The sequence below is a fragment of the Ylistrum balloti genome, unplaced genomic scaffold (assembly GCF_031769215.1).
Source record: "Ylistrum balloti isolate Yb309-2 unplaced genomic scaffold, AGI_CSIRO_Ybal_v1 Utg370230, whole genome shotgun sequence".
NCBI lineage: Eukaryota > Metazoa > Mollusca > Bivalvia > Pectinida > Pectinidae > Ylistrum > Ylistrum balloti.
The window spans coordinates 697,702-711,124 of record NW_026782190.1 but is presented as its reverse complement, the minus strand read 5'-3'; the positions used below and the strand labels follow the sequence as shown (position 1 = coordinate 711,124).

The following is a 13,423-nucleotide window of genomic DNA, read 5'->3' as shown; positions in this document are numbered from 1 at the left end:
CCTTTGACATTAAGGTCATGGTGACCTTAATACTGTTAACTACACACCTTTTGTTTGCAATGCTGGTAAACTTGGTGAGCCTGGTAAATTGTTTTATAAACATATCGTCAAGTCACTAGGACAAAATTTACAGCTTAGACAAGATTTCATGGAAACATTCAATCTGTTTGACATTCAATAAATTTGTTGTTGTAACGACCTAACTTACACTGACATTGGATACTTTCTCTGGAAAATACAGTTAAATACCTATATTAAAGCTGAATAAAATTATTTTCAGTTTTAACAATCATAGTTGAGGCAATATTAAAAAATATCCTTGCTGTTCCTGATGCATATATAGTTGATGACAATCAGATTATATCACTCTTTAACTTCCCTAACAATTTTTAACTGGGTCCAGTATGAAAATATATTGCATGCCTAATGAAACTTTACAAAGATGACTTGTGAAACATACGACTCCTAACAAGAGTTTACTCAAGCAACTTGTAGCCATTGCCCACTTCAGTTTCTTATCTCTGAGAAGCAAATGATCTGATTGTTTAACCTCATCTGATGTGATGATGGTTTGTAATTATTCATAATTGGTCATTGGTACATTATTATTTTCTGGTGTTTTACACTTCATTATTGGTCATTTTATGGCACATTTTTATTCTTTTTAGTGAAAAACAAAAAAAAAATGTTTTGTGTTTACATAGAAGTTTTATAAACAAACAATGTAGAAATATCAATTTCAAATGATAACTATTTCCAATCCGTACAATATTCTGTGGAGAAACAAAAACTTACATTTGCAGCACTGTTTATTTTAATGTCAGGAAAAAACTTGGATATCTAGCTCCATCTAGCACAATAAATATATATTTTTTCCTTTGTTAGGTCATGTATTGCTGAGTTCATTAGTCACTTAAGTTCCTTATACTGGTACAAATCTGTTGTTTCTATAGCCTATTTTGACAAGCCTCGGTTTCTTCATCTCTTCTGTTCAATACCTACAAAAACATGGCTTTGAAGTGATACCAGGATATGGTGGATGTTAACTCTAAATTGTTATACATTTGAAGCTCAAACTCCCAAGATGTCATGTTTTTATACTAACTTAGCATTTCCTTGCACAGTTTTATTTTCTTGCAATAGTCTTGTATATCTTGCCAAGCTTGACCAATCATATAATTTGAACACATTATCTGAACATAACAAGCTGGCATCTTGCACATTTATATCACCAGAAGCTAACAAGACCAAGTGTCACTAACGACAGTTTAATAAATAAGAAGATTTTAAGTAAATGATATCTTAGACAACTAATCAGTCTCTGTTGAACATTTACCTATATCTTTTGTAGTCTCTTTTTGGCTGAGGGCGTAAAGACTGACATGTATTTTTTAAGCAAACCTACCTGCCAAGCTGACCCCCAGCGGTGGTAAAGTATTTGTTGAAGTCAAGTCTGAGAAGTAGCTGGGCCAGATGAGGACTAGCGTTGTGACTTCTTACACTAGACAAGATCTTGAACAGCAGGTTGGACTGCAGCTGGAAACTCTGCAAACACAGGTCATTACACATGATTTATACAGTCCTGCTAGACCAAGGTTCTGGAGATGGGTTGTTTAGCAGATAGACTGGCAGCACTCTCCTGCTAACCCAAAGTTCTGGAGATCGTGTGTTTAACCCTCGGTTCTGGAGATTGTGTTTAACAAATAGACTAGCATCATGAACAATTTTACATGTTATACTGTCCTGCTAACCCTAGGTTCTGGAGATTGGGTAACCCTCGGTTCTGGAGATTGTGTGTTGAACAAATAGACTAGCATCATGAACAATTTTACATGTTATACTGTCCTGCTAACCCTAGGTACTCAAAATGGGGGAAAACTCATTTGAAGTGGGGAAAACACAGGCATTAAATATTTTGTAGTCATTTCTGAAGTTTTTAGTCCAAAAATTACACCAAACAAATTAAATTCACTACACCTATTTCGTGCATTCAGATGTTCATACTACACCATTACTGCACTATATTCAGGTTTCATTGAAACAGCACTTCGACTTCGCTAGAAACTGACCTAAACAGTAAACTTTAAAGTCCTGGTTCTTAGCATCCCTATCGTTCAGAGCCACTGCATTATAAAATCTGTAATATATTTTGTAAGCAGTGGATAGAAATGTCCACTTGGGGATTTAGCTATATACCAAGTTTGGTTAAAATTGAACTTATACTGTCTGAATAAAAGATATAAACACAAAACTTTTAAAGTAAAATATCAATAACTACAATGTCACCACCAAAAAGTAACATCATAGTCCTGCTTTTGTGACTCCTCATTGCAGGCATGACAGAAATTGATCCATAAATTCCTTGACAAATGTTGAATTCCAGCTAATATCTGTCAAAAAACTATTGATGATAAAAAAGACCCTTAAGTATAGCCAAATTTTGTTGCATATCTCCTCAAAATTCTAACTTCTCATTAGAATCAAATCATGAATTGTACTCGATGCAGATTCACTTTGGGCCATTTTCATATTTTCATACATATTCTAACATATCAGTATTTGGAGAACTCACTATTACTGTAAACCAGCAATTTAGGATATATCAACAAAATTTTCCGGAAATTTGTGTGCTTTCATGAATAAATTAAGATCTAAATAAATAATGTAGATACACACCTTTCCTATGGACTGCAGCTGGGTAATCTCCCTTTGTGACATAGGCGACTCACAATGGGTGAGTAAGTGACTAAAGGCTCCACACTGCTCTAAAATCTCATTCAAACAGTTAGATACCTGTAAAAATAGTCACCTTTTGTAAATTTCTTTCATAATTAGGAAATGTTTCTAAAACATATATTCACTCCTGCACTGAAGGAAATGGACTTGCACACAATGTCTAACTAAAGGAACATAAATATAAAATCTAACTATACATAGTGCTAAAAATTAATGTTTAAGTCTAAACATTGTGATAAATACAAACTATAAATATATCTAGTGTTGAATAATATTGTGTAAATCTAAATCTAGAGCTTAACACTAAGTCAAACTCCAAGTAGTAAAGTGGTAATTACAGATCAAAATGATCTTTTGATATACTGGTGTAATGCTCCTCACGTATGTTGTACAATTTATGCTAGTCAATGTACAAACCTTCCCAATCCATCATATGTAAAAAATCTTGAGATTAAAGTGTTGATGCAAATCTCACAGTTATACAGAACACAAACAAGTCCTTAGACATAACATTTACACCACTCTGAGTTATACATAACACAAATAAATACTCAGACACAAACTTTACACAAACAAACCTAGTGCTTATCAGAACACTAAATCTAATTTTAAGATTGTGGTTTCACAGACATTTGAGGGTAAAAGTGCTTCATTTTTTTTTCAAATTAGGAAAAAAAGAAAAAAAAAACCTAACTTCAGAAGTCAAAAAAAAAACTTTGTTACCAATATGGTTAAATTACACTGAAGTTGGTGCCTTTAAAATTTTAAATAAGAGTTTTGCCAGCAAAATAATCTGACTAATACCAACTGTGCATAATAGATCTACCTACTGGCTTGCTATGGATGAAGCTCTGCGACAGTAAGGCAGATAGGAACTGGTCATGGGCAAGTCGAACTGCCTCAAAATCTCGTGTTGAGTTAATTTTATCCACAAGAATTCCATATTGTGACTCTATTACATCAACCTAAAAACAAATAGCATTAAAAAGTCATAGCTCGCCTCAATTTCCTAAACTAAAATATCAACCGGTGTATTGAAGAGAGTGGAGAACATAATCACCATAAAAGTTAGGTTACTAAGTTGTACTTCAAAACTGATCTGCATCATTCCTCCAAAACATGTGAATATCATCTATAATTACTTAAGCATTGATCTTAACTGTTCTTCAAAAATGTCAATACAGGAAAGACAAAGTAAACTTCCCTCAGCTTATTTAAGTGGACATTATTATTACAATCTTATCAGCCTGTCCACACATAAAAGGCAATTAAGGTCATAAAAAAAAGAAATTGCTTGGATTTTATACCCTAATAACTTGACATGACAAATACGGTTCCAGTAAAATCAAATATCATGCATCACCTATCCTATATCAGGATCTGTCTTTACCTGTAGGTAATACTGCAGGTTATCCACTAAAAAGGACATGTGAGTACGTAGCTGCCATTTGGCCATCTCCTCTCGACTGACTAAGCGTTGTTTGAACTGCATCTGTAATACCCAACATTGCTGGATGTCGACTTGGGCTCGCCGTACCGCCAAGAGAAAACAGAACAAACGGTTGTACCTAAAAATTTAACTTTACATGTTATCTTACCACTGATAATGCTTCAGTACATTTCAAATATCATAAGGTGTAGAACTTTATGTTATAATGATGAAGTGCGACTTCTTCTTATTCTGTTTCGATATCAGGTACTTAATTTCAAGGAATAAATGAAACATAACAGAAAGTGAGAATATAGTGCATAACAGAAAATCATAGTTTGTAGATTTAATTAGATTATATTTGGAAACAATAACTTGTTTCAAGTTAACCTCTCATTGATGTAACAACTTGTGTTCAAAATTCTGTTTCCATACTATAAGTAAGTAATTGTGACATTGTTGTATTTAGCACTACCCCCATGAAGGTCCCAATGGCGCTTTCATAAATAAATAAAGGCTTGCAGCCATTTGGCTGTAACTTGGTGCAAATCTTTCTTTCAGGTAGCATTTTTGCCTATGTTTAGAATTATCATTCACAATCGATAGCTGAACGAACTATTGCGATAGTTATTGACTTGAAAATATGCTAATGACCTATTGCTATTGAGCAAAGCTATCACAATACATCAATAAGTCAACCTATCGTTACACCAATACCCTTAATCCAATAAACCAAACAATCTGGAGAAAAACCAGTTCAGAACACTGAGAGAATAGTCTACATCAGGTATTGGATATCTAAGGACCACTGGAATGTAGAAAAGGAAACAAGAATCAATCTCTCGTCAGGGATTTTCTTTCACTCAATTACCAAAACTGAAATGATTGAAAATAAGAAAAAGACACTGAAGTCCTATGACATCCGATACAGTACACTGACAGACTGAAATGTGTACTAAATGCAAGCACTAAAAAGATCTGGCAAGATGTTCTATCTATAAATTAAATGTACTTACTTTTGAAGGCTAGAAGGTGTAAAGAATATATGGAGCGGCCACTGAACAGTATGAGCAAGACCAAGTGAAGCCCAGCCACTCTCTACTGAGGCTGACTGAGTTACGGAAGAAACACTATCTGCAGTCTGCTCTGTTGACAAAATATAACTGACTTATCAACTGAATGATGTTTGAAGTATTTTCTTCAGAACAACATCACACATATGAAATATTACTGAACATCAGTGATATTACATTATCTACTTATCTGATCAGATTAACATCAATTGTACAAGAAAAATGATTTGAACGCGAGTATTATTACATTATCTACATCTCTGATTTGATTAACATCAACAGTACAAAAACATGATTGAACATAAGTCATATTATCTACTTTTCTCTGGAGCTTTGTAGGCCACTGTTAAATGGAATCTCTGGAGAAGCTCTTCGTCATCGATAAGAACATTCCGTGCTGACTGCTGGAAGGCAGTGTTGACATCTGTTAAATGGAGACTAATCATAATATAAAAGCTGGTTTGAAATAAAAACAACAGTACCACCAACAGTACAAAAACTTGCCTCAAATTATTTATCATCAAACCTCAAACTAGCAAATTTTAAAAAAGTGCATTAACCCTGTAATTAAGGGGTTGCGGGCCTTAATTTATCCTAGTATAAACACAAGCAAATCTATGCAATAACACTTATAACTGAGGGGTTGAAGCTCTAAATTTGGTACATGTACACTGCACATGACCTTAATATGACCAACATATATACCAAGTTTCATAATTCTTGCTTAACTGTTTGCAAAGTTATGCTCTAGACACATAAGGACAGACTGACAGATTGATGGAACAACCAACAAAGCACTGACTATTTGCTTCCAAAAACAGTTTTGGAATGCACAAAAAATTAGAAATCAAATGAATTTTGCAATTTGTCCACAATCATAAATAACATGTATCAGGAATATCTTTAATTCTGTCAAACAACATCACCTTAATATTTCATAATTATTTCAAGTCAACAAAAACTGCTAAACCTATCTCTATATCCAGATGGGCAACAAGTTTGCGCAATCTTCATTGTAAGTATTTCTTAATGGTGTAAACTTACCGTGTTCTGTAGTTCCCACTGGTGGGACTCGAAGCATGGTCTGGGTTTGATCAATGAATGTAAGGAAAAGCTCCCCACGTCCCAGCAAATAAAAATCCTTTATGATCTTCATGTGACTGAGAAGATCAGAGTCTTGAACAACCAAACTCCACAAATGCTAAAAGACAAATTTGAGGATGTAATATAAGCTTACTTAGTACTAACAGGAGTACTAAAATCATTGACCTTTTACTACTTCTATACCTTACATGATTAAAAATGGACTTTTATATATATAAAAAAAAATTCAAATAACTTCAATACAAACAAACAAAAACCACCGTGCTTGCTTGCTGTGACCTATTCCTGAGCTTTAGTCCACTACTTCTGATCTTACCTCGGCCACATAGGTCCTGATTTTATCCACCATGGACTCAAACATCATCCCATTGAATTCCTCTTGCTTAGACATTTCATACAGATCCTTGGCAAACTCATCTTCCTTGTTCTTCAGTATACCTCCTAGAAATTATCAAAATAAACTGGATATCTATAGCATTATTCTGGATTGACTGAGAGTCATGCATGCTTACAAATCAAATTTTTACCAGATAAACTTGCTGAAAACTATATAATTTAATTTCAAGGACAATAATAATTATAAAGAGAACAAATTACCTCGTTTGAAAGCATTGGGTTTTTTGTCACTCTCAAACATCTGGATAGCCTCGCCAGTGAAGAGAATCTTGTTGGCGACACGGACAGGGATGTAGACTGGTAGAAGATTGGCTCTCAGACAGAACTTACTACCCCCACTACTGCTCTCTACTGCAGGTAAGGTCAAAGACAGTGCACGCTGCAAGACAAACAGAAAAGATATGTTAATCAAAGGTAACACCACTACTGATCTCCACTACTAACAACCCATTCTTTATCTATAAATATTAGCTAGTGATAATGAGATCACCTCACATCATCTGAAACAACACGCCCCACTCCCACTTCACACACACACACTCACTTCTTTATCTATAAATATTAGCTAGTGATAAAGAGAGCCCTTATTTACCACTGTCCAATAGTGACTTATATAAACATCTTTAGTTACATGTAGCTGTGTACCTGTGACTCCCAGAAACACCCTTATCTACATGTAACTATCTACCTAGAAACATACTTTCTAACTGATAACGATCTACCTGTGACTCCCAGAAACACCCTTATCTACATGTAACTATCTACCAAGAAACACACTTTCTTACTGATAACGATCTACCTGTGACTCCCAGAAACACCCTTATCTACATGTAACTATCTACCTAGAAACATACTTTCTAACTGATAACGATCTACCTGTGACTCCCAGAAACACCCTTATCTACATGTAACTATCTACCAAGAAACACACTTTCTAACTGATAACGATCTACCTGTGACTCCCAGAAACACCCTTATCTACATGTAACTATCTACCTAGAAACATACTTTCTAACTGATAACGATCTACCTGTGACTCCCAGAAACACCCTTATCTACATGTAACTATCTACCTAGAAACACACTTTCTTACTGATAACGATCTACCTGTGACTCCCAGAAACACCCTTATCTACATGTAACTATCTACCAAGAAACACACTTTCTTACTGATAACGATCTACCTGTGACTCCCAGAAACACCCTTATCTACATGTAACTATCTACCAAGAAACACACTTTCTTACTGATAACGATCTACCTGTGACTCCCAGAAACACCCTTATCTACATGTAACTATCTACCAAGAAACACACTTTCTAACTGATAACGATCTACCTGTGACTCCCAGAAACACCCTTATCTACATGTAACTATCTACCTAGAAACATACTTTCTAACTGATAACGATCTACCTGTGACTCCCAGAAACACCCTTATCTACATGTAACTATCTACCTAGAAACATACTTTCTAACTGATAACGATCTACCTGTGACTCCCAGAAACACCCTTATCTACATGTAACTATCTACCTAGAAACACACTTTCTAACTGATAACGATCTACCTGTGACTCCCAGAAACACCCTTATCTACATGTAACTATCTACCAAGAAACACACTTTCTTACTGATAACGATCTACCTGTGACTCCCAGAAACACCCTTATCTACATGTAACTATCTACCAAGAAACACACTTTCTTACTGATAACGATCTACCTGTGACTCCCAGAAACACCCTTATCTACATGTAACTATCTACCACCTGTGACTCCCAGAAACACCCTTATCTACATGAAACACACACACTTTCTTACTGATAACGATCTACCTGTGACTCCCAGAAACACCCTTATCTACATGTAACTATCTACCTAGAAACACACTTTCTAACTGATAACGATCTACCTGTGACTCCCAGAAACACCCTTATCTACATGTAACTATCTACCAAGAAACACACTTTCTAACTGATAACGATCTACCTGTGACTCCCAGAAACACCCTTATCTACATGTAACTATCTACCAAGAAACACACTTTCTTACTGATAACGATCTACCTGTGACACCCAGAAACACCCTTATCTACATGAAACTATCTACCAAGAAACACACTTTCTAACGATCTACTGATAACGATCTACCACACTGTAACGATCTCCCAACTAAACACACTTTCTTATCTACATGTAACTATCTACCACCCTTATCTACATGTAACATCACTTTCTAACTGATAACGATCTACCTGTGACTCCCAGAAACACCCTTATCTACATGTAACTATCTACCTAGAAACACACTTTCTTACTGATAACGATCTACCTGTGACTCCCAGAAACACCCTTATCTACATGTAACTATCTACCAAGAAACACACTTTCTTACTGATAACGATCTACCTGTGACTCCCAGAAACACCCTTATCTACATGTAACTATCTACCAAGAAACACACTTTCTTACTGATAACGATCTACCTGTGACTCCCAGAAACACCCTTATCTACATGTAACTATCTACCTAAGAAACACACTTTCTTAACTGATAACGATCTACCTGTGACTCCCAGAAACACCCTTATCTACATGTAACTATCTACCAAGAAACACACTTTCTTACTGATAACGATCTACCTGTGACTCCCAGAAACACCCTTATCTACATGTAACTATCTACCAAGAAACACACTTTCTTACTGATAACGATCTACCTGTGACTCCCAGAAACACCCTTATCTACATGTAACTATCTACCAAGAAACACACTTTCTTACTGATAACGATCTACCTGTGACTCCCAGAAACACCCTTATCTACATGTAACTATCTACCAAGAAACACACTTTCTTACTGATAACGATCTACCTGTGACTCCCAGAAACACCCTTATCTACATGTAACTACTCCCAGAAACACCCTTATCTACATGTAACTATCTACCAAGAAACACACTTTCTTACTGATAACGATCTACCTGTGACTCCCAGAAACACCCTTATCTACATGTAACTATCTACCAAGAAACACACTTTCTTACTGATAACGATCTACCTGTGACTCCCAGAAACACCCTTATCTACATGTAACTATCTACCAAGAAACACACTTTCTTACTGATAACGATCTACCTGTGACTCTACCAAGAAACACACTTTCTTACTGATAACGATCTACCTGTGACTCCCAGAAACACCCTTATCTACATGTAACTATCTACCTAGAAACATACTTTCTAACTGATAACGATCTACCTGTGACTCCCAGAAACACCCTTATCTACATGTAACTATCTACCTAGAAACACACTTTCTTACTGATAACGATCTACCTGTGACTCCAAGAAACACCCTTATCTACATGTAACTATCTACCAAGAAACACACTTTCTTACCGATAACGATCTACCTGTGACTCCCAGAAACACCCTTATCTACATGTAACTATCTACCTAGAAACACACTTTCTTACTGATAACTATCTACATGTGACTCCCAGAAACATCCCTAGTTACCTGTTGGCTGTAAAAAATTTTCCTGTGACTCCCAGAAACACTCTTAGTTACCTGAAGATGTGACCCTATGACTCCTAGAAATACCCTTAGTTACCACTAATTATCTACCTGTGACCCCAAGAAACAACCTTACCCGGTAGTTACCTGTAACTGTCTACCTGTGACCCCCAGAAGACCCAGATCATCTTCATCCTCCTTCGAAGATGCATTTTGGTTAATATCCTCATCTGATGAGTGCTGTATGAAGAATTCTTGGTAAGGGTCAAACAGTACACCATGTAGGAGCCAAGAACACAATTGTTTGTACATGACAGCATGACAAACATGTAGGATTCTAAAAAGTAAATCATAAACCTTTTATGTAAACCAATGTACATAGGGGAGGTGGGGGGGGGGGGGGGTGATATTGTTTGGGTTACTTTATAAACAAATATTTGTACAGTTCCAATATCACATCATTGTAAGTCTAAATTGTCATGTTACCATGCAGCAACTGCAGAAATCATTGCAAAATTTTTATCAATGTATGTGTGTTTCAATTCATCAAAGAGCTTACAAAAAAAGTTTACAGATGACCTCTTCACATTTATCTATGAAACACTGACATCTCATATTATACTACAGAATAGCAGTTCATTTTACCTATGCATGGCAAGTTTGACAACAGGAAGGCCACACATTGAATTCTTATGTAGAATATCCAGGATATAACATCCATGGGCCTGAAATACCAAGCAGACATATTTCACTGCATTATCATATTTATCCATTAAACAAAGACTTAAATCATAGCTTTCATTTTATCATTCCACCTGATTATAGTTAAGGAACATCTTTTCATTCTATATTACCTTGTGATTGCATATCTGTTCCACAACTGCAGCGAGAGCAGGGAAAAGAAGATTGTACTAAAAACAGATAAGTCAATGTCAATCATTTTAAAGAACATGATGATGTGAAAGCATAGAATACAAACAACATTTTGTCAACATTGAAATGAGTATTTCCTCAAAAATGGAGTATTTTGTTCTTAAACATATAAATCAAAAGACAATTCATCAAAATTAAACATATATATGTTTGAGCATACTCAATACAATTTACTTGTATTTATTATAGATGTACAGATATATATACATGTAATTTTCTTTATAACATGTCAGATCTTACCATAATTACCACAGAAGTATTTGCTTTGTAACTAAAAATCATGGCACTAGATAAATTAAAGGTAACTAGAGTTCTGATAGAAAGGGCCATGCAATGTTTCTGTCTCTAATCCTAAGCTTTACAGAGTTAACCTTGATAAAGAATTATTGATTTTATATGCTGAATACACATTATATTTGATACATGATACAATTTCGATGCATGTTCAACTGCATTAATTTTGTAGAAAAAAGAAATTCATTGATAGTGTTGTGAAACAGACTGCACTTTGTAACATATTTCCTCTTGCTGCATTGAGACTCTTCATTGAATTCTAATTCTCTTTGATTTATTTAAATCAATCTTTATTTTTTTTATTACTGAGACTAAATTATTTACCTGTTAAGTAATACAATGTAGAATATTTACATAGAAATCTGATTATTATACTGATCATTCTGGTTTATAATGTCATAACAATTTTTTAGCGGTAAAAACATCTAGTATTTGACATTTAACCCCAATCCTATAAGTGATTCCCCACTTCACATCTTTGTTTCATTCTGTAAATCTGTATTTACTTGTGAAAGAGACAGAAAATATGACTTTTGGCTTTAATCAGAACTCATTGTACTTGAATTTTGATCAGGAACATTCTCATTTGATTCTGGTCAGTCTTGCTTTATAACGTTTGTAACAAAATGTTTTCAATACTGAAATGTTGAAAACAAAACAACAGACAGAGGAAGACAGACAGCCTGATTGTGAGAGGGCATATACATCTTCAATGAGTAGTCCTAACTAAAAGACTCACCTCCTGGAGAGAGCACAGCAGATGTGAGATTGGTAGATGTGGGTCCTGTAGTGCGTCCATCTCTAATCTGTGAAGGGCTTGACGGTAGTCATCCAACAACTGGTCAAGGCCATGACAAAATGATTTCAGGTACAGTCCATGAATACCCTCAATTTTACCAGATCCTGAAAACAAAGTAGCATTTTAAAGTATGAATAAATGATTCAGCACTGCAGGAAAAACCTAAATTCAATGCATTTATTATGAAACCTCTTGGCTTTAAGACACTACAAAGTACCTAATGAAAATACCTAGTCTCAAGGAATTGACCCACCTTCTGTTAGTTTCATTAATTCTTTTCTAACAGCGTAAATATGTGTTAAATGAATGCCATTGCATCACTACAAACACTGCTCTTTACACTGACGACACCTAAACATTTTATCAACTTGAACAATTTGAACCTTGGGATCTCAGGCTTACTAGTCAAGAAAAAGAGAATGTCTCTCTAGCAAGCGAAACATCGGTGCTAGAAGTTTACCACAGATACATACTCTCCCTCCTGGAAGTAACATGTTATTGAGTTTCCTCAGGTTACAACGATGTTTTTAGGGCATGGCTAAGTATTAATCTCAACTCCCTACATTGACGCCAATGTAAAAAAGGTCACAATCTGATTCAATGGCTCTGCTACAATTAGAACCTGAGACTCCTGGCTTACAAGTCTGATGGTCAGTCAATCAAGCTAAATATAAGTTTTCTCTAGTAGAGCCGTATATTGTGAAAAGCATTATACCAGGGATACAACAGTTTTGATAAAACTGAGTGAGTTGTGACATATTTACATTTCATTTTGCATAAAATTACCATCTTGTTTCAAACTTAAAGTTCCTCCGTTCTCTTTTATAAATGCGTTGAAGTCTCTGTAGTTAGTCCCCAGCTGACACAGCTTGTTCAACAAATCGATTTCGGATGGACAAATGAATGGTACATCTGACAGCACCTGTATTAATCGAGAAGTGTCAAAGAGGCAGTTGAAAAACAAGTGATCAAACTTGATGAATATGTCAGAAAGACATACTATAACTAGGCATTGACAACTTATAAGATAAATTAATGAATTAATCACCTTGATTTCTTCATTGTTATCTACAAAAAGACCACCAGAATGTCCTGAAAGAGCAAATAATATCTCATGAAGCATTTCAAACTTCGCAGAATATTT

The 13,423-nt window shown here is 35.2% G+C and overlaps 1 protein-coding gene across 2 annotated transcripts; it reads right to left on the bottom strand.

The window, feature by feature from the left end:
- Positions 1 to 767: 767 nt before the first annotated feature.
- On the bottom strand, positions 768 to 13,419 carry LOC132551988 (gamma-tubulin complex component 4-like). 2 transcript variants are annotated; one of them, XM_060216132.1, is made up of 16 exons: positions 13,328 to 13,419; positions 13,066 to 13,201; positions 12,220 to 12,383; positions 11,108 to 11,164; positions 10,899 to 10,978; positions 10,401 to 10,590; positions 6,940 to 7,117; positions 6,659 to 6,783; positions 6,283 to 6,439; positions 5,558 to 5,662; positions 5,182 to 5,311; positions 4,127 to 4,304; positions 3,567 to 3,701; positions 2,677 to 2,793; positions 1,406 to 1,545; positions 768 to 998 (listed from the first exon to the last, which is right to left on the bottom strand). In XM_060216132.1, the coding sequence occupies exons 1-16, from the start codon at positions 13,400 to 13,402 to the stop codon at positions 992 to 994; spliced, it is 1,974 nt and encodes a 657-aa protein (XP_060072115.1). In that variant the 5' UTR covers positions 13,403 to 13,419; the 3' UTR covers positions 768 to 991. The 2 variants fall into 2 exon arrangements, with proteins under 2 accessions (XP_060072115.1, XP_060072116.1); XM_060216133.1 differs by lacking the exon at positions 13,066 to 13,201 and having other exon boundaries at positions 13,328 to 13,370.
- Positions 13,420 to 13,423: the final 4 nt, after the last annotated feature.

Bases quoted from the DNA above. Each gene is read 5' to 3' on its own strand.
- LOC132551988 (XM_060216132.1), bottom strand. From the start codon at position 13,402: ATGCTTCATGAGATATTATTTGCTCTTTCAGGACATTCTGGTGGTCTT. The intron at 5,663-6,282 runs GTAAGTTTACAC...TCCATTTAACAG, and splicing joins AGTGGGAACTACAGAACACG to ATGTCAACACTGCCTTCCAG. The intron at 4,305-5,181 runs GTAAGTACATTT...TTAAATTTTTAG, and splicing joins ACACCTTCTAGCCTTCAAAA to GTACAACCGTTTGTTCTGTT.